We start from the raw sequence: 20616 nt of genomic DNA, 5'->3' as shown, positions 1-20616 counted from the left end.
GGAGATAGAACCTTATCATTCTAAACGGAGATAGAACCTTCTCATTCTAAACTCACGAGTTATCTTCAGTTGATGGATTTGACTTAGGGGGCATTCATTTGAAGTAACGTAATGAACATACAAGTAACAACAACAGGTTAATGCAGCCAACCAGCCAGCCAAGCAAAGACCATGACTATGCCCAGTTTATGCATTATACACTCTAATATAATTGTTAGATTGCCAGGGTATTCGCTACAGGTTGTTGTATACATATACGTTTAATACGAAACTCGATCAACCGGGCGTTCGGGAGTTCTACCGCTGCTGGACGGAACTCCCGCTGACAGCGGGTCGAGGGGATATTTCTACCCGGGAATTCGCTCATTGCTGTGTCCACGGTGATAGGAGTGGAGGATCGACTCCATTCAAAAACTTTTCGATTCCCTGGTTTCTCCTCTTTCCGAACACGTTGGAATTTTTACCGTAACCCCCGGAGAATCAAAGTTATTAAGCCGCAAAGGGTGCCTCCTTGACCGGCTTTGACCGTGAATAACACCGGCTATGGAGGTGCTACAAACACAGTTTTAATTTCTCTAAATTCACCATCAGTATACGGTCATTTTGAGCCCTTACACACCGCGCTGACACCCCGAGAACATATACTTTTAATACGAAACTCGATCAACCGGGCGTTCGGGAGTTCTACCGCTAATTCGCTCCTTGCTGTGTCCACTGTGATAGGAGTGGAGGATCGACTCCATTCAAAAACTTTTGGATTCCCTGGCTCCTCCTCTTTCCGGACACGTTGGAATTATTTTCCTAACCCACGGGAAATCAAAGTTATTAACCCGCAAAAAGTGGGTTTTGCCCGTGGGTTTTGCCCGCAAAAAGTGCCTTTTGCCCGTCAGGTGGGCGTTTCCACTATGCTGTGACGTCACATGAAAGCTATGAATAGGGGGGTTTACAAATGGTATATTCAACAGACTGCCAGCATGTTGATCGGCGGTGTCGGACCGATTGTGTTGGGCCGGTCTGAGCCACATGGCAGGGCCTAATTTTTGTCCCAGTCCAGCCCTGTTTGGGGTTATAATAGGGATGGGCTGGATATAAGTAATACAATGTTAGATTTGGGGTTATATAAGTAATATTAGTTATTGTTCATGTTATTTATTAATTAAATACAGTGGTTTGTTACTGCTACGATTTCCACACGTATGGCTGCGTGAATTAAAGCACATACATGATTAATCAGGCAAGGAAACTTGTTTTTTGGTCGTTTTTCCGTCGATCGTCACAACTTTGACTGGGGGGCGTAACCATACTGAGGCTGCGTTCGTAAAATCGCTCGGGAAATCTGATCAACACTCATGGAATGCCTCTTGTCCAATCAGATTACTTGGTCTCTTTATTACGTCGAACCCAGTGTGCGCTCCGACGCTCTCAGAGCAAATTTACGAACGCAGCCTAAACGTGGGTATTTCCAGAATGCAGCAATGCTCCGCCAGAGACCGGGTCTGCCTCCGTGTTGTCTGACAGTGACATTATTATTACCTAGCTGCAGATGGACTCATCTATGTACTTATACGACGTCTCTCCGTCTCTGATAGAGACGTTCTGTAAGATAATCGACACAGGCGATGACAGTCTTGGATGGCGAGGGTTAGGTGAGAATACACACTTCTATTCATTTTTGTGAGTTTTGTCAAGTTGAAGACAGAGTTGACCAGTTAGGTGTGTGTGTGTGTGTGTGTGTGTGTGTGTGTGTGTGTGTGTGTGTGTCCCTTCCTCCCTCCCTGCTGCTCTTGCTGTATTTTTAAATAATGTATGTAAAGCACCTTGAATTGCCCCTGTTGTATGAAATGTGCTATACAAATAAACTTGCCTTGCCTTGCCTTGCCTTGCCGTGCCGTGTGTGTGTGTGTGTGTGTGTGTGTGTGTGTGTGTGTGTGTGAGTGAGTGTGTGAGTGAGTGTGTTGAGATTGTATATCTCTGTTGGTTTCTTTGGCTGCGTTCGTAAATTCGCTCTGGGAGCGCCGGAGCGCACGCTGGGTTCAATATCATAGAGGGACCAAGTAATCTGATTAGAAGGAGAGGCGTTCCATGAGTGCTGATCGGATTTCCAGAGCGTATTTTTACGAACGCAGCCACTGTATAGTGTATACTCACTGAGCACACAAATGTCCCAGAACCATGCGTAACCACTACTCTCTCCCCCTCTCTGTCTCTCCCCCTCTCTCTCCCTCCCTCCCTCTCCCCCTCCTCTCTCCCTCCTCCTCTCTCCCCCTCTTTCTCCCCCTCTCCCTCCCCCTCCCCCCTCTTTCCTCCTCTTCTCTCCCCCTTTCTCCCCCTCCTTCCCCTCACTCTCCCCCTCTCTCCCTCTCCTTATCTCCCTCCCTCACCCTCTCCCCTCCTCTCTCTCTCCCCTCCTCTCTCTCTCTCTCTCCCTTCCTCTCTCTGTCTCTCTCTCCCCTCCTGTCTCCTCTCTCCCCCTCCCCCTCTCTTTCTCTCCTCCTCCCCCCGTCTCTGCCCCTCTCTCTCCCTTCTCTCTCCTCACTCCCTCTCTCTCCTCTCTCTCCCCCTCTCTCTCCCTTCTCTCTCCCCTCTCCCCCTCCTCTCTCTCCCACTCCTCTCTCTCCCCCTCCTCACTCTCCCCCTCCTCTCTCTCCCCCTCCTCCCTCCCTCTCCCAGCGGCTCACATCGTGCCCAGCTGGCTGGAGGTGCGTGGCACGGAGAGGCTGGAGGCGGCAGGCCGGAGCCCCACCCGGGAGCTGCTGTGGTCCTGGGCCCAGAGGAACGCCACGGTGGGGGACCTGGTCCTCGTCCTGGGAGACATGGGACACTACAGGGCCCTGCAGCTGTTTCAGCCTCACGGTAAGGGGGGGGGGGGGGGAGAGGGAGGGGGAGAGGAGGGGGAGAGAGGGGGAGAGAGAGGGAGGGAGAGAGGGAGAGAGAGAGGGACAGACAATGCCCTGCAGCTGTTTCAGCCTCACGGTAAGGCTGTGGCACGTATTAGTGGGGCGGGGGGGCGGGGGAGGGGAGGGGGAGAGAGAGGGAGAGAGCGGGAGAGAGGCCTCTTGTCCAATCAGATGACTTGGGTCCCTTTATGACATTGAACCCAGTGTGCGTTCCGGCGCCCTCAGAGTGACTTTACGAACGCTGCCAGAGTGTATTACCGATATGCATACCACAACTGTCTGTTGTTGTCTATCTATTCTACACTTAAGCAATATCACACTTGAGGTCGTGCTGTTATACTGAATATCAGCACGGCTGTGATTCGGTCGTAGGTACGAGGTCGCAGGCCGAGTAGGAAGACAATCACAGCCGTGCTAATAATCAGTATAACAGCACGACCTCGAGTGTGATATTGCTTTTATACAACAGTTCTACAGCGCAATTTATTAGTTAACAGTAATGAGTGACAACAGATTATGATTTGTTTGTCTATTTAATCATTTATTTTGACTCCGTCAACAAAAAATAGTTCCGCAACTGGACTGTTGCCTAGTAACCTGAACACAAACATCTGCAGGCTAGCTAACGGTCATTTCGGAGTGATACACATAGTTAAAAGTCCCAGTGCTGTTATACTGTATATCGGCACTCATGGAATGCCTCTTGTCCAATCAAATGACTTGGTCGGAACTAACTGTTGTATAACACTCTGTATTCTATCTGCACAGTATGAGATGACAGAGGTCTAACTGTAGTACAGGATTTGTTACTGTTTCTTTTGTAAGTTAAAAACAAAACTGATGTTATAAGCGTTTATTAAAAAGACAACTAACGTTCTAATTAAAGCAGGTCCAACAAGTGAGTCTTCATTGGTGATTTAAAAATGGACACACTCTGACTCAGACAGATTTCACTTCTGTAAAGCCGCTGGCTTCCTCTTTTACTGAACACGCTTTGGTGTCAACAAAACACCAACCACACAGTTGGAGCTCCCCCTCTCTCCCCCCCCCTCTCTCCCCTCCTCTCTCTCCCCCCCTCCTCTCTCCCCTCCTCTCTCTCTCTCCCCCTCCTCCTCCTCTCTCCCCTCCTCTCTCTCTCCCCCCCTCCTCTCTCCCCTCCTCTCTCTCTCTCCCCCTCCTCTCTCCCCCCCTCCTCTCTCCCCTCCTCTCTCTCTCTCCCCCTCCTCTCTCTCTCTCCCCCTCCTCTCTCCCCTCCTCTCTCTCTCTCCCCCTCCTCTCTCCCCTCCTCTCTCTCTCTCCCCCTCCTCTCTCCCCTCCTCTCTCTCTCCCCCTCCTCTCTCCCCTCCTCTCTCTCCCCCCCTCCTCTCTCCCCTCCTCTCTCTCTCTCCCCCTCCTCTCTCCCCTCCTCTCTCTCTCTCCCCCTCCTCTCTCCCCCCTCCTCTCTCCCCTCCTCTCTCTCTCTCCCCCTCCTCTCTCCCCTCCTCTCTCTCTCTCCCCCTCCTCTCTGCCCTCCTCTCTCTCTCCCCCTCCTCTCTCCCCTCCTCTCTCTCCCCCCCTCCTCTCTCCCCTCCTCTCTCTCTCCCCCCCTCCTCTCTCCCCTCCTCTCTCTCCCCCCCCCCTCTCTCCCCTCCTCTCTCTCTCCCCCTCCTCTCTCCCCTCCTCTCTCTCTCTCCACCTCCTCTCTCCCCTCCTCTCTCTCTCTCCCCCTCCTCTCTCCCCTCCTCTCTCTCTCTCCCCCTCCTCTCTCCCCTCCTCTCTCTCTCCCCCTCCTCTCTCCCCTCCTCTCTCTCTCTCTCCCCCTCTCTCTCTCTCCCCTCCTCTCTCTCTCTCATATAACGCTACGACTGAGCTGCTGTTCTTACACTTACAGACCCCCCCAGTGAAGGACCCCAAAAGGCACAATGCCCCCCCCCACCCACGGTAGGACCACGATGTTGCTACAAGTCCTGGGGGGGTATTCCATCAACGTCGCTAAAGGAAAATCCTGGCTTATTTTGTTTTGATAAGTTTCCCCCAAGACTTATCAAAAAATCTGGTCTCATTTTGATTTTGTCAAAAATAAGCCTGGATTGCTCCTCAGCCGTGTTGATGGAATACCCCCCTGGGACAACTGTTATTGTTTCAAGCGATCACTTCCCCTGGTAAGAGACAGTGAGGGACTTGATGTTACGTACTTGCGTCTAATGTTGTGATGATGTCATCTTCTTCACAGTCTTCCTCGGCTGACAGTGAGTCCCTTCACACTGCTGGGATTCAACCCAATCACCTCCCAAGTGACCACGGTACTTCATATCCTGTACTTTATATCCTGTACTTTATATCCTGTACTTTATATCCTGTACTTAAATGTCCACTGTTTTTAAGGTTCAGTGTTTATTGCGATACGCGCGCGGTTGTTTACATGATGAACTGAAATCGATGAGTATTTACACGACGTATTATAATCAGGAGGAATACCCTTCACTAACTGAACTGAAACTTCTGGAAAGTGTCCGATTTCTTCTTTGACTTTGACTTACTCAAGGGCGCACTAGTGGTGGTGTTCCCAAGTCGGATTTGACCTTCTGATCACCAGTCCAACTCACTATCTAAGCTTTCTTTTTCTTTTTTTCTTCTTTTTTACTTCATCTTAAAAATATTCCCAATTTTTCATTACAGGTAGAAACCACAAGCCTGTGATCACATACTCTGATGTCGTAGAAGGAACCAGACATTTTCACCAGGATATGAAGATTTCTGAAGGCAGCTTTTCAGAAGTTTACAAAGGAGTGAAGGGATCCGAAACCTTTGCTGTCAAGCTCTTCAAACAGGTACTCCCTCTCTCTATAAACAGATACTCTAGTACTCCCTCTCTCTATAAACAGATACTCTAGTACTCGCTCCCTCTATAAACAGATACTCTAGTACTCCCTCTCTCTATAAACAGATACTCTAGTACTCCCTCCCTCTATAAACAGATACTCTAGTTCTCCCTCTCTCTATAAACAGATACTCTAGTACTCTCTCCCTCTATAAACAGATACTCTAGTACTCCCTCTCTCTATAAACAGATACTCTAGTACTCTCTCTCTCTATAAACAGATACTCTAGTACTCTCTCTCTCTATAAACAGATACTCTAGTACTCCCTCTCTCTATAAACAGATACTCTAGTACTCTCTCTCTCTATAAACAGATACTCTAGTACTCCCTCTCTCTATAAACAGATACTCTAGTACTCTCTCTCTCTATAAACAGATACTCTAGTACTCTCTCCCTCTATAAACAGATACTCTAGTACTCCCTCTCTCTATAAACAGATACTCTAGTACTCTCTCTCTCTATAAACAGATACTCTAGTACTCCCTCTCTCTATAAACAGATACTCTAGTACTCCCTCTCTCTATAAACAGATACTCTAGTACTCCCTCTCTCTATAAACAGATACTCTAGTACTCCCTCCCTCTATAAACAGATACTCTAGTTCTCCCTCTCTCTATAAACAGATACTCTAGTACTCCCTCCCTCTATAAACAGATACTCTAGTTCTCCCTCTCTCTATAAACAGATACTCTAGTACTCTCTCCCTCTATAAACAGATACTCTAGTACTCTCTCTCTCTATAAACAGATACTCTAGTACTCTCTCCCTCTATAAACAGATACTCTAGTACTCCCTCTCTCTATAAACAGATACTCTAGTACTCTCTCTCTCTATAAACAGATACTCTAGTACTCCCTCCCTCTATAAACAGATACTCTAGTACTCTCTCCCTCTATAAACAGATACTCTAGTACTCCCTCCCTCTATAAACAGATACTCTAGTTCTCCCTCTCTCTATAAACAGATACTCTAGTACTCCCTCTCTCTATAAACAGATACTCTAGTTCTCCCTCTCTCTATAAACAGATACTCTAGTACTCCCTCTCTCTATAAACAGATACTCTAGTTCTCCCTCTCTCTATAAACAGATACTCTAGTACTCCCTCTCTCTATAAACAGATACTCTAGTACTCCCTCTCTCTATAAACAGATACTCTAGTTCTCCCTCTCTCTATAAACAGATACTCTAGTACTCCCTCTCTCTATAAACAGATACTCTAGTACTCTCTCCCTCTATAAACAGATACTCTAGTACTCCCTCTCTCTATAAACAGATACTCTAGTACTCTCTCCCTCTATAAACAGATACTCTAGTACTCCCTCTCTCTATAAACAGATACTCTAGTACTCTCTCTCTCTATAAACAGATACTCTAGTACTCTCTCCCTCTATAAACAGATACTCTAGTACTCTCTCCCTCTATAAACAGATACTCTAGTACTCCCTCTCTCTATAAACAGATACTCTAGTACTCCCTCTCTCTATAAACAGATACTCTAGTTCTCTCTCCCTCTATAAACAGATACTTACTCGCTCCCTCTATAAACAGATACTCTAGTACTCTCTCCCTCTATAAACAGATACTCTAGTACTCTCTCCCTCTATAAACAGATACTCCAGTACTCTCTCCCTCGATAACGGAGAACTCTGAATAGTATTTGTATTAGTTTTTTTCTAAAATAACTGGCTCGGTGTAGAGGAAGACAAGCGGACATTTTGTTTATGTTCTGTGGTCGTTCCCTCAGGTGAAGAAGGCGTCATGGAGGGACTTGTGGGACCGGTTCAGAAGAGAGATGGAAGTCCACCACCTGTACGTCTGGGAACTCAGCCACTGAATACTCACTGAGCACACGAATGTCACAGACCCATGTGTAACCACTACTCTCTCTCCCCTCCTCTCTCTCTCTCTCTCCCTCTCTCTCCCTCTCTCTCAATGTCTCTCTCTCTCTGTCTCTCTCTCTCTCTCTCTCTCCCTCTCCCTCTCTCCCCTCCTCTCTCTGTCTCTCCCCCCCTCCCTCTCCATCCCTCCCTCCCTCTCTCCCCTCCTCTCTCTGTCTCTCTCTCTCTCTCCCTCTCCCTCTCTCCGTCCCTCTCTCCCCTCCTCTCTCTGTCTCTCTCCCTCTCTCCCCTCCTCTCTCTGTCTCTCCCCCCTCCCTCTCTCCATCCCTCCCTCCCTCTCTCCCCTCCTCTCTCTCTCTCTCTCTCCCTCTCTCCCCTCCTCTCTCTGTCTCTCCCCCCCTCCCTCTTTCCCCTCCTCTCTCTGTCTCTCTCCCTCTCCCTCTCTACCCTCCTCTCTCTGTCTCTCTCCTCCTCTCTCTCTCCCTCACTCCCCCCCCCTCTCTCCCTCCTCACCATTTTAGATGGACTCACTGTGACTCTGAAGTCCATAAGACCATAATATGTGACACAGTCTGGAGAAAAGGGGAACAAGTCGGCAGCTGATTTAATGTCCAGACTTTTATTTAGAAAAATAGTGTGAATACATTTCAGCGTTGTTGAGAATCATTGACACACATCGCTAGTCAACTAACACAGCTTGTTTTGTGAGCCTGCTAACAATGTAAAGTAGTGTTGTTGTTAACTAGGTAGCAGTGGGGGGATTACTCACCCAATCCATTGCGTTGTTGCAGTATTTTGGCTCGACTAGCGTGTTTGTGTTGTGATTCTCAACAACGTTGAAACATAGTTCCGTGTTTCAAAATAAAAGTCAGAACATTTTGATTGGTTGCCGACTTGGTCCCCCTTTCACCAGACCGTGTCACAGATTTGTTCCCATATCCAAGTTTGTAGTTTATATTCTCACGTGCCTGTAAGTAAGAGGAGGGGGCTGGAGGTAGAACATTTTTTTTAGGGCATTTCTGCTTCATTGGGATAGAGACAGTAGAGATTGACAGGAAGGATGGGTGAGAGAGAGAGAGGAGGGATGACAGGAAGGATGGGTGTGAGAGAGAGAGAGAGAGAGAGAGAGTGAGAGAGAGAAGGGATGACAGGAAGGATGGGTGAGAGAGAGAGACGGGGGGATGACAGGAAGGATGGGTGAGAGAGAGAGAGGAGGGATGACAGGAAGGATAGGTGAGAGAGAGGAGGGATGACAGGAAGGATGGGTGAGAGAGGAGGGATGACAGGAAGGATGGGTGAGAGAGAGAGAGAGACAATCGGAGGACGGGCTCAGTGTGACGCATGGAATGGAATGAGGGAGGGTATCAAACACACACACACCTTTGACACCATTCCTCATTCCGTTCCATGCATCACAGTGAGCCCGTCCTCTGATTTCTACTTCCTCCCCCAGCCTCCCCTGGCCTCCTGTTTACTGACCACCGACGCGTGTGTGTGTGTTGCAGCTACCAGCACCCCAACATCCTGGACCTGCTGGGGTTCTTCTCTGAAGGAGAGCGCCACTGTCTGGTGTACCCCTACCTGCCCCACGGGTCACTGTCACACAGACTACATGACCAGGTACACACACACACACACACACACACACACACACACACACACACACACACTGTCTGGTGTACCCCTACCTGCCCCACGGATCACTGTCACACAGACTACATGACCAGGTAACACACACACACACACAGACTACATGACCAGGTAACACACACACACACACACACACACACACACATACACACTAACACTAATGCTAACTTCTGCCTTGTGGTGAACACTATTTCACTTCATTGTTAAACATGTGTGTGTGTGTCACCGTACAGGGAAGTAGACCTTTGCATCATGGGATGTTGGCTCAATAACCGTGGCGACCGTCGTCACGGTGCGTAACCACAACATGTCTGAAGTGTGAGGCTCACTAAGGCCTCATCCCTGGCTAGACTCCTGCCATCAACCTATCCTCCCTGTCCCTCCCTTCCTCTCCTCTCTTCGTCTCATCTCTCTTCCTCTCCTCTCTCCTCTCTCCTCTCTCCCCATCTCTATCCCTCCCTTCCTCTCCTCTCCTCTCTTCCTCTCCTCTCTCCTCTCTCCCCTTCTCTGTCCCTCCCTTCCTCTCCTCTCTTCCTCTCCTCTCTCTTCCTCTCCTCTCTCCCTCTCCGCTCTCCGCTCTCCCCTTCTCTGTCCCTCCCTTCCTCTCCTCTCCTCTCTCCCTCTCTCCTCTCCTCTCCTCTCTCCTCTATTCCTCTCCTCTGTCCCTCTCCTCTCTTCCTCTCCTCTCCTCTCTCCTCTCTCCTCTCTCCTCTCTCCTCTCCTCTCTCCTCTCCTCTGCCTCACCTATCTTCCTCTCCCCTCTTCCTCTCCTCTCCTCTCTTCCTCTCCTCTCCTCTCTTGCTCTCCTCTCCTCTCTCCTCCCTCTCTCCCCTCTCCCTCTCCTCTCCTCCTCTCCTCCCTCTCTCCCCTCTTCCTCTCCTCTCTCCCTCTCCTCTGCCTCACCTCTCCTCCTCTCCTCTCCTCCTCTCCCCTCCCCTCCAGGACATTGACCCCCCCCTGTCGTGGCAGCAGCGTGTAGACATCATCAAGGGGACAGCGAAGGCCGTCCACCACCTCCACACGGCCCCCCCCTGCACTGTCATCTGTGGCAACATCACTAGGTATGGTACAGGGAGGCTGGGGGAGGCTGGTGGAGGCCAGGGGAGGCCAGGGGAGGCTGGGGGAGGCTGGTGGAGGCTGGGGGAGGCCTGGGGAGGCTGGTGGAGGCCAGGGGAGGCTGGTGGAGGCCAGGGGAGGCCGGGGGAGGCTGGGGGAGGCCAGGGTGTCTACCTCCACTGGTCGTGCAGTAGCTCAGCTTCTCCCGTTCAGAATAGTGCTGGGGGAAGTGATTGTTAACTTGTAAACTGTCGAACCGCCCCCCCCCCCCCAAAAGTACCATAGTATCAGTTTCAAAAAGGTATTTGTTTCTCCCCCTCTCTCTCCCCTCCCCTTCCCCTCTTTCTCTCTCCTTCTCGTCTCTCCCTCTCTCTCTTTCTCCACCTCTCTCTCCCCCTTCCCCCCTCCCTCTCTCCCCCCTCCCCCTCCCTCCCCCCTCCCCCCTCTGTAGTTGTAACATCCTGTTGGATGCGGCCCTGCAGCCCAAACTGTCAGACTTCCAGGGCGCACGCCTCAGGCCGCACGCCGTCAGCCGCAGCTGCACCATCACCATGGATACGCCCTCCCGGGGCACCCTGGGATACCTGCCGGAGGAGTACATCCGCGACGGCAAGCTGTCTGTCAGCCTGGACGTGTACAGCCTGGGCGTGGTGAGTCCAGAGGCATAGAATGATGACTCTTCGTTGTGTAGCCAATCAGAGTGTTGTTGCTAGGCAGATACCACGTAAAGACAGCTGAGGCACTCTAGGTGAGTGGTGGTGAGTGTTCCTGAACGCTTTGGCAGTTGGGTCTTGAGGTGAATTCAAATTCAAATTGTAACTGCCTTTAAATTCAGGAAGTCTGTCCCTCCCACATGCTCACCAACATTCTAAATGGGTCAATATTGAAAAAGAAAAAGGTAAAAGTTATGGTAAAACTCATTTTCAGGGAGCCCCTTCTTGGAAATATGCAAATTAGGGGTCCAGACACACCCAATTATAAATGTAAGCATTCCAATGTTTTTCTAAGGGCCAAGAAACATAAAATAGACACTGTATTATTTTAAGTAATATTCCATTATTCACATTGTTGTAATGTGACATCTATACATAGATCATGGTCATGGAAAATTATATTATGAGTATAAATTTCTTTGTAGTGTAAAAAGCGTCTGTGTGTTCTCAGGTCATCATGGAGACTCTAACAGGACGTCAGGTGGTGGAGGGGCCTAAACGCACCCTGCTGGTAAGACTGCACTCACAGGGTGACTCCTGACTCTAGGTTCACTCACAGGGTGACTCCTGACTCCAGGTTCACTCACAGGGTGACTCCTGACTCCAGGTTCACTCACAGGGTGACTCCTGACTCCAGGTTCACTCACAGGGTGACTCCTAACTCCAGGTTCACACACAGGGTGACTCCTGACTCCAGGTTCACTCACAGGGTGACCCCTGACTCCAGGTTCACTCACAGGGTGACTCCTGACTCCAGGTTCACTCACAGGGTGACTCCTGACTCCAGGTTCACTCACAGGGTGACTCCTGACTCCAGCTTCACTCACAGGGTGACTCCTAACTCCAGGTTCACTCACAGGGTGACTCCTGACTCCAGGTTCACTCACAGGGTGACTCCTGACTCCAGGTTCACTCACAGGGTGACTCCTGACTCCAGATTCACTCACAGGGTGACTCCTGACTCCAGATTCACTCACAGGGTGACTCCTGACTCCAGATTCACTCACAGGGTGACTCCTGACTCCAGATTCACTCACAGGGTGACTCCTGACTCCAGGTTCACTCACAGGGTGACTCCTAACTCCAGGTTCACTCACAGGGTGACTCCTGACTCCAGGTTCACTCACAGGGTGACTCCTGACTCCAGGTTCACTCACAGGGTGACTCCTGACTCCAGGTTCACTCACAGGGTGACTCCTGACTCCAGGTTCACTCACAGGGTGACTCCTGACTCCAGGTTCACTCACAGGGTGACTCCTAACTCCAGGTTCACTCACAGGGTGACTCCTAACTTGTGATTCAGATTTGTGTAACTAATTATTGACGAAAATTTGCGTGATGATTCACGGAGATGTGTTTAACTAGTAATGTGTTTAACTAGTGATGTGTTTAACTAGCGATGTGTTTAACTAGCAACGTGTTTAACTGGTAATGTGTTTAACTGTCTCTCTCTCTCTCTCCCTCTCTCTCTCTCTCTCTGTCTGTCTCTCTCTCTCTCTCTGTCTGTCCCTCTCTCTCTCTGTCTCTCTCTGTCTCTCTCCCTCTGTCTGTCCCTCTGTCTCTCTCTCTCCCCCTCTGTCTCCCCCTCCCCCCCAGAGAGAGGTCCTGAGTGAGGAGGTGGAGAACAGCGGCAGCGTGGATTCCTGCCTGCGTTTCCTGGACCAGAGGGCCGGGGTGTGGCCCGCCCCCGCCCCCCTCTGCCTGCTCCGCCTGGCGCTGGACTGCACCGCCACACGCCCCCACAGCAGACCCAACATGGCCGCCGTGAGTGGACCAGAACATCTTAGTTTCAATGGGAACCCTTGGCCCGTATATTATTATTATTATTATTATTATTATTATTATTATTAATAATAATAATAATAATAATAATAATAATCTAAATGTATATATACCACTGCACATATACATCCAGTCACCATCGTATGACATTGTACCATTTGCACTTTACTGTATAGATGCTGTAAATACTGCTACTTATCACTGCAATATAATTGCAATAACTTCTGGTTAGACTCACAATCATTCTGTTGCATTGTCTTGTACTATGTAATGACAATAAAGTGAATCTAATCTAATCTAATCTAATAATAATCATAATCATAATCATAATAATATTGTTTATTTGTAGAGCACTTTTCCTGCAAACGTTGCAGCTAATTTTTGTATTGCTCTCCAGTCATTTACAACCACTTTATTCGTGGACTTATTGAGAAATATGTTGTGATAATATGTTGCGTTATTATGATTTAATGTTTTGTGTGTCTTTTATTTTTAATCGTGTCTCCTCTGTCCCTCTCCTCCTCTCCTCTCCCCCTCCCTGTCCCTCTCCTCTCCTCTATCCCTCCCTATCCCTCTCCTCCCCCCCTCTCCTCTCCTCTATCCCTCCCTATCCCTCTCCTCTCCCCCTCCCCTCTCCTCCTCTCCTCTCCTGTGTGTTGTTTTCTCCTCCACCTGTCCCCCAGGTTTTACAGGTGTTAAGCCAGCTCCTCCCTCTGCCCTGCTCCCCTGAAGACCAGCCTCACACCCTGGACCAGACAGCCCCTGGTGGGGCACAGCATAGCCCCAACCCCAGCCCCAGCCTCACCCCCAGCCCCAACCCCAGCCCCAGCCTCACCCCCAGCCCCAGCCTCCCCAACCCCAGCCCCCCTAACCCCAGCCCCAGCTCCAGCCTCACCCCCAGCCCCAACCCCACCCCCAGCCCTCTACATCCCAGCCCCAGCCCCAACCCCAGCCTCAGCCTCCCCAACCCCAGCCCCCCTAACCCCAGCCCCAGCTCCAGCCTCACCCCCAGTATACCCGTGGAGGATGATGAGCTGCACAGCTGCACCGTGGAGGACCAGGGCCCTGCCCCCGCCCCCCCCCCAGCCCAAGCCCCCGCCCAGCCAGGGCCCTGCGAGTGCAGCCAATCAGAGGTGACCTTCCTGAACGGCGGACAGCGTTGCAGCCCCGCATCCCGTCAGGAGGCAGGGGCGGTGGTGGGGGGGCGGAGCCTACAGACAGATGGGTGGAGCCTGCAGACAGAGGGGCGGAGTCAGCAGACAGAGGGGCGGAGCCTGACAGACTCAATGGACCTGTATGGCAGCTGGCCCGTGCAGTGCAGCTGCTCAGCGGAGGCGGGGGGGCGGGGCTGTGAAGATTGCCGGGCGAATGGGTTCACGGCGTGCCCTCCAGAGCTCCTCCCACAAGGCGAGTATTACGTTTGTGTCAGGGGGGGAGGCCGGCAGAGGTAGAAATCGGAGGACGGCTGTTTTTGTTGTTGTTGTTAGTCCCACCTGGGAACACCACCACTAGTGTGCCCTTGAGTATGACCTGGGAACACCACCACTAGTGTGCCCTTGAGTAAGACCTGGGAACACCACCACTAGTGTGTCCTTGAGTAAGACCTGGGAACACCACCACTAGTGTGTCCTTGAGTAAGACCTGGGAACACCACCACTAGTGTGTCCTTGAGTAAGACCTGGGAACACCACCACTAGTGTGTCCTTGAGTAAGACCTGGGAACACCACCACTAGTGTGTCCTTGGGTAAGACCTGGGAACACCACCACTAGTGTGTCCTTGAGTAAGACCTGGAAACACCACCACTAGTGTGTCCTTGAGTAAGACCTGGGAACACCACCACTAGTGTGTCCTTGAGTAAGGCCCTCAGCCCTAAGTTACTCCAGGGAGACAGTCCCTGTCATCTGTCATTGTAAGTCTCATTGGATAAAAGCGTTAAAGTGGTTTAAAATGGTTCAAATGTAACTGTGTGTGTCCAGGCAGCAGCTACCCTCCCCAGAGCGTGGAGGAGAACCCCGCTAAGCAGCGACTGAGGCACAAGATCGACCTGTACAACAGCGGCCTCATCCAATCTGAGGAGCTCCTTTCTATGACGCACGACTGAGAGGAACCGAGGCAGACAGGAAGGAAGTTGTCATATCCGCCTCTGCTCTCAGTACCTCACTCTCTGGTCACAGAGATGCCTTTTTTCTCTTTTGATATTATTGTTTATTACGCCAACAAATATGCTTTTTAAAAATTGTATTTATTATTTGACTCTTGACCATTATATATATATATCTACTATTTATAAGAGGGGTGCCCATTCTGAAGAGTAAGATTCAGGTTTGATTTAATTTATTAGGAATATTTAAAAGCATTTTTGGAGGTAGAATCTGTACTGTGACCACAATGATCAAAGCTGGTACTAACTCTGGTAAACACAAAATGTTTTAGTTTTTAACAATTATTTTCTGTATAATTTTGATTATGTTGCCTTGATATTTGAATCCTTTTTTAAATAAAGTCCCCTTATTCACAAGACAGGTCTGGTGTCTATGACCACGTGACAGCCATGAGAAACATGTCATATGAACTGGAGTGGATTATTGCTTTTATACAACAGGCTATCAGCATTAAAATGCCAGACTGATTCCAAAACCAACTATTATATTAACTTATTAATAACTATTCAAAATGTGCTCATTTCTGTGCTCATGTCAACCCTTTCAATCCAGCATACATGAGATATCTATAACCAGGTGGTTACTATCTTACCACCCTAACCCTTACAACCCTAACCCTTACACTACATTCACCTTAACCCTAACCCTTACACTACATTCACCTTAACCCTAACCCTTACAACCCTAACCCTTATACTACATTCACCTTAACCCTAACCCTTACACTAGATTCACCCTAACCAGAGGTGTCAAGTAACGAAGTACAAATACTTCGTTACCTTACTTAAGTAGAAATTTTGTGTATCTATACTTTACTGGAGTAATTATTTTTCAGCCGACTTTTTACTTCTACTCCTTACATTTTCACGCAATTATCTGTACTTTCTACTCCTTACATTTTAAAAATAGCCTCGTTACTCCTATTGCATTTCAGCTTGTTTTCATTACAGCTTTTCATCGTTAAAAAAAACACACACAAAAAAAACCTATCCAGATAAGTCGCGCCATCCGGATAGAGTGAATTTGATTGTGGTTGGATGAGAAGTGTCACAGCTCCGCCCCTGGCTCATCAGACGTTCTTAATCGTCCACTGATCGACGTCTGATGAGCCAGGGGCGCTCTTAATCGTCCACTGATTGATGTCTGATGAGCCAGGGGCGCTCTTAATCGTTCACTGATCGACGTCTGATGAGCCAGGGGCGCTCTTAATCGTTCACTGATCGACGTCTGATGAGCCAGGGGCGCTCTTAATCGTCCACTGATTGATGTCTGATGAGCCAGGGGCGCTCTTAATCGTTCACTGATCGACGTCTGATGAGCCAGGGGCGCTCTTAATCATTCACTGATCGACGTCTGATGAGCCAGGGGCGCTCTTAATCGTTCACTGATCGACGTCTGATGAGCCAGGGGCGCTCTTAATCGTTCACTGATCGACGTCTGATGAGCCAGGGGCGCTCTTAATCGTCCACTGATTGATGTCTGATGAGCCAAGGGCGCTCTTAATCGTTCACTGATCGACGTCTGATGAGCCAGGGGCGCTCTTAATCGTTCACTGATCGACGTCTGATGAGCCAGGGGCGCTCTTAATCGTCCACTGATTGATGTCTGATGAGCCAGGGGCGCTCTTAATCGTTCACTGATCGACGTCTGATGAGCCAGGGGCGGAGCTGTGACAAGAAGTATAAACATTATACCATTCCGACACCCTATTGGTTTGTACGAGATGCATTCCATCTGCTGCACATGACACAAATCACACTCCAGCAAGGAAAGCAGATGTATGTAGCCAAAGATGTCCGTGACCGTGCCAGAGACTCAAAATAACAGCGAAATGTCCCAACCAAGCACCAGCATCAACCAGGTTGATAGCCAGGAAGATCAGCCAACCCTTCTCCATCCCTGGCCGTACCTGGAAGAATTTTTTGAAATGGTTGGATGCAAAAACAACTCCTTTCGAATGCGCTGCAAGCTCTGCGCACCCAAGTACCACGAGCTAATGGCCTTCAAAAACTCACCGTCTAATTTGAAAAAGCATATTGAGGTAAGCTGAAAGTTTGTTATTATCAGTCGACATTTTGTAGTAACCTAGTAACGTACTAATGGTAAATTTGCAATGTTTGCTATGGCTAAGAACATCCCATGGTTTGCTTGCTAGCAGTAGGCTATGATTCAATGTTTCATTTGTAATCCTTCATGTGTTGAGGTCGGAGTTTTACCGTGTTTGTTGCTGTAAAGAGTTAATTATGTTCCCACGGGAGAAGAAATGTGCGCGGTGTGTGCCATTAACAATAATGTTACTTTTCAGTCATGCCAGCAGCTGCTTGTGGTCCTAAAACAGCTTTAAGTGGCAATATTCTGGTCTGCTCAACATAATTGCATAGACCAGTGAAACTGCTCCCTAACTTGTAGTCTGACCTCCATTCATGAACTTCCAGCGTGACATTTAATACAGCGGAAGTCCTAGATAGTCTCAGCTTGTGGTTTGAGAGAAATAATATGAATCTCAATCTGTGCCTGTGCATTCATTTTCTCCACAGAAGAAACACCCCACTCGTCTAGAGAGGTACACGCAACTTTCTTCAACAGCCCTCAAAAGGAAGTCATCCACTGAAGGTTCTTTGACCCCACCCTCCAAACAAACCAAGCTGTGGGAGGCTCGAAGAGTGTCCCAGGCAAGTGTGGATGAAGTAGTCCTCAAATTCATTGTCCAAGGCTTGCACCCACCACACATTGTTCAGCAACAGGGCTTCATTGAGCTTGTGCAACATCTTCAGCCAAATACGAATGTCATGACGCGTAATACTGTTGTTAACAAAGTCACAAAGGCCTCTGTTGAAATGAAAAGAAAACTGAAAGCTGCCCTTAGTGAAATTGAGTTCATAGCAACAACAACAGACTGCTGGACGGCACACCGTCGCGGTTTCATTGGTGTCACTGCGCACTGGTTTAACCCCCAGACCATGCAGAGATCCTGTGCTGCCCTGGCATGCAAGCAACTTAAAGGGTCACATACCTTTTCTGCCCTGGCTGGTGCCCTAAATGATATTCACACAGAATTCAATGTCAGAGAGAAGATTGTTCGCACTACAACTGACAACGGATCAAACTTCCTGAAAGCCTTCAGAGTTTATGGGCAGACTGACGAGAACAACAATGCTGAACCTGTAGGAGAGGGTGATGGAGAAGAGGATGATTGTGGCCAAAATGATGATAACGATGAAGAAGAGGAAAGCCTTGAGGGTGTTGAATTTGTTGATGCCGGAGCCCTGTTGGAAGAAGATGACTACTTAGAATACCAGCTACCCAAGCACCATCGCTGCGCCTGCCACCTCCTCAATTTAGTGTCCACAGTTGATGCTTCAAAAGCAGAGGTCAACCCACTGTACAAGCGCGTGTCAAGGTCCACATTTGCCAAATGCTCTAGCCTGTGGAATAAAAGTTCAAGATCAACCACCGCATCTGAAGTAATTGAAGACCACTGCAAACTCCAACTCGTAAGGCCTGTTGCTACAAGGTGGAATTCACTCTTCTCAGCCGTAGAAAGAATAGTGAGAATAACACGAGAACAAGGCGAGGGAGCCCTTGCAGCTGTCTGCAGTGAACTAGATACACCCAAGTAAGTGCTTGTTTTTCTGCCTTACAGTTAATGAAGTGATTAACAATAGATTAAGTCACAGTTTTATACTTGGAATACTGTAGAACACGTATGCACTATGCCAATATGCAGTCCCCATATTTACTATGAATGTGATTTGTAGCAACACAACTTCATTTCTAAAAGTCTCAGATGACAATATTTTTCCTTTTTAATGATCAGTTCCTCCAGTTGAAGGTGCTACATCAAGTAGACTTAATGTTCCATGTTGTGTTTTTCTCTTCTTCTTTGTACAGGTTTACTCCAGTGGAACTTGCATTTCTTGCAGAATATGCGAAGACAATGAGCCCAGTTGCAAAGGCACTGGATGTTCTTCAGGGAGAAACCAGTGTGCAGATGGGATGGTTGGTCCCCACCATAACTCTGCTAAGGACCAAGCTACAGCACCTTCAAGTCGCCTCCAAGTTCTGTGAGCCTTTGATTGCTGCACTTCTTTCAGGCCTTGAGAAACGCTTCGGAGAGATGCTTGCAGATCCAGAACTGATAGCCGCAGCCATTCTAGTTCCCAAATTTAAGACCTGTTGGACAAGTGACGAAAATATCCTCAAACTTGGTAAGTGTCTCACTTCCGCTTAATATGTGTAATTTCTATGAAGACAGTGAAATTAGTTTGAAATTACATTTAATGACACACACACACACAACACTATCCAATACACAGTTACAATACTGCCATATAGTCTAAATTGTCATGATTTTTGTTTTTTATTCCACAGGCCTTCACTATATCAGAAGCCACTTGGACTGTCAGGACGAGAAACACTTCAGTGAGGGCTCCCAATCGTCTGAGGAAGAGGACTTCTTTTCCTCCTTGAAGAAGACCGGCCCTCTTGAAACGTCCCAGCAGTTGGATGCGTACCTGGGGTGCCCAGGAGACACAGTAGAGGTACTGAAGACCTTCCCAGCTGTGTGCCAGCTATCACTCAAACTTAATACGGGACTCCCTGCCTCAGCAGCCTGTGAAAGACTGTTTAGTGTCGCAGGGCTGATCTTCAGGCCAAAAAGAGCATGCATTGGCTCAAAGAATTTTGAGAACCTGCTGCTTTTGCGGCTGAACAAAGCTTATTGGTAACTCTGATGCTGATGTAGATTGTGTGTATGTGTGTGTTTTTTCAGGAAATATTGAATCACTACTTTGTTATGGTTTTGCCCTCACAGTTCCAATAAAGGCTATTGACTTTTGACTTTTGACGTTTGACTTTTTGCACCATTACAATACTTAGGCAACTAGTCATCATATCTTCCGTGTTCACATGTTAATGCTCAGTAGTACACATATATGGTTCTTTAATGTATTTGCATTGTACTAAAATGTGTTCATTTTCAATGGGCATAAATGCGTCTGAAATAAGTGCATCCCAAATTTTTCAACATTAACATTTTAATAATAACATAATAGTCATTATGGCCTTTAGAAAAATGTTTTTTTGGGGGGAGGTGGGGTAGTGCACTATAGGCCCCTGTGGCGTGGCCTAAGCTTTTGTCCTTAATGGCATTTTTTCCCCCTTACATTACTTTTACTTTTATACTTTAAGTAGTTTTGAAACCAGTACTTTTATACTTTTACTTGAGTAAAAAGCTTGAGTTGATACTTCAACTTCTACAGAAGTCTTTTTAAACCATAGTATCTATACTTCTACTTGAGTAATGAATGTGAATACTTTTGACACCTCTGACCCTAACACTACATTCACCCTAACCCTTACACTACATTCACCCTAACCCTTACACTACATTCACCCTAGCCCTTACACTACATTCCAGCTATAAATAGAAGCTTTGTTGGCTGTACTCCATATATTGTATATATTGATATATTTACTTTAAATCTTATAGTTATTCTGGTATTATTTAGTTATTGTGCTTATCTTTGTTCTACGCCCCTCGGATTGTATGGTTTTTCCTGTTTTATGATGTAGTTTATATTATTACTATTGTGTGTTTTATTGATGACTATTGTTCTATTATTATGTTTATGTTGTGTGGATTTGTTAAAGCA

The 20616-nt window shown here is 48.1% G+C and overlaps 1 protein-coding gene across 1 annotated transcript; it reads left to right on the top strand.

Moving 5' to 3' along the window:
• Nucleotides 1–1543: 1543 nt before the first annotated feature.
• On the top strand, nt 1544–14901 carry LOC308163978 (interleukin-1 receptor-associated kinase 3-like; the record flags this gene model as incomplete). The annotated part of the gene is made up of 12 exons (XM_080538146.1): nt 1544–1646; nt 2671–2853; nt 5556–5707; nt 7504–7568; nt 9103–9217; nt 10190–10308; nt 10755–10953; nt 11468–11527; nt 12613–12780; nt 13482–13573; nt 13787–14205; nt 14777–14901. The coding sequence occupies 12 exons, from the start codon at nt 1544–1546 to the stop codon at nt 14899–14901; spliced, it is 1800 nt and encodes a 599-aa protein (XP_080394272.1).
• Nucleotides 14902–20616: the final 5715 nt, after the last annotated feature.

The sequence above is a fragment of the Nansenia antarctica genome (assembly GCF_963989245.1).
Source record: "Nansenia antarctica genome assembly, chromosome: 8".
NCBI classification, from domain to species: Eukaryota; Metazoa; Chordata; class Actinopteri; order Argentiniformes; family Microstomatidae; genus Nansenia; species Nansenia antarctica.
Note: the sequence above shows the minus strand (reverse complement) of the source record. Positions and strands in the feature narration are given on the sequence as shown.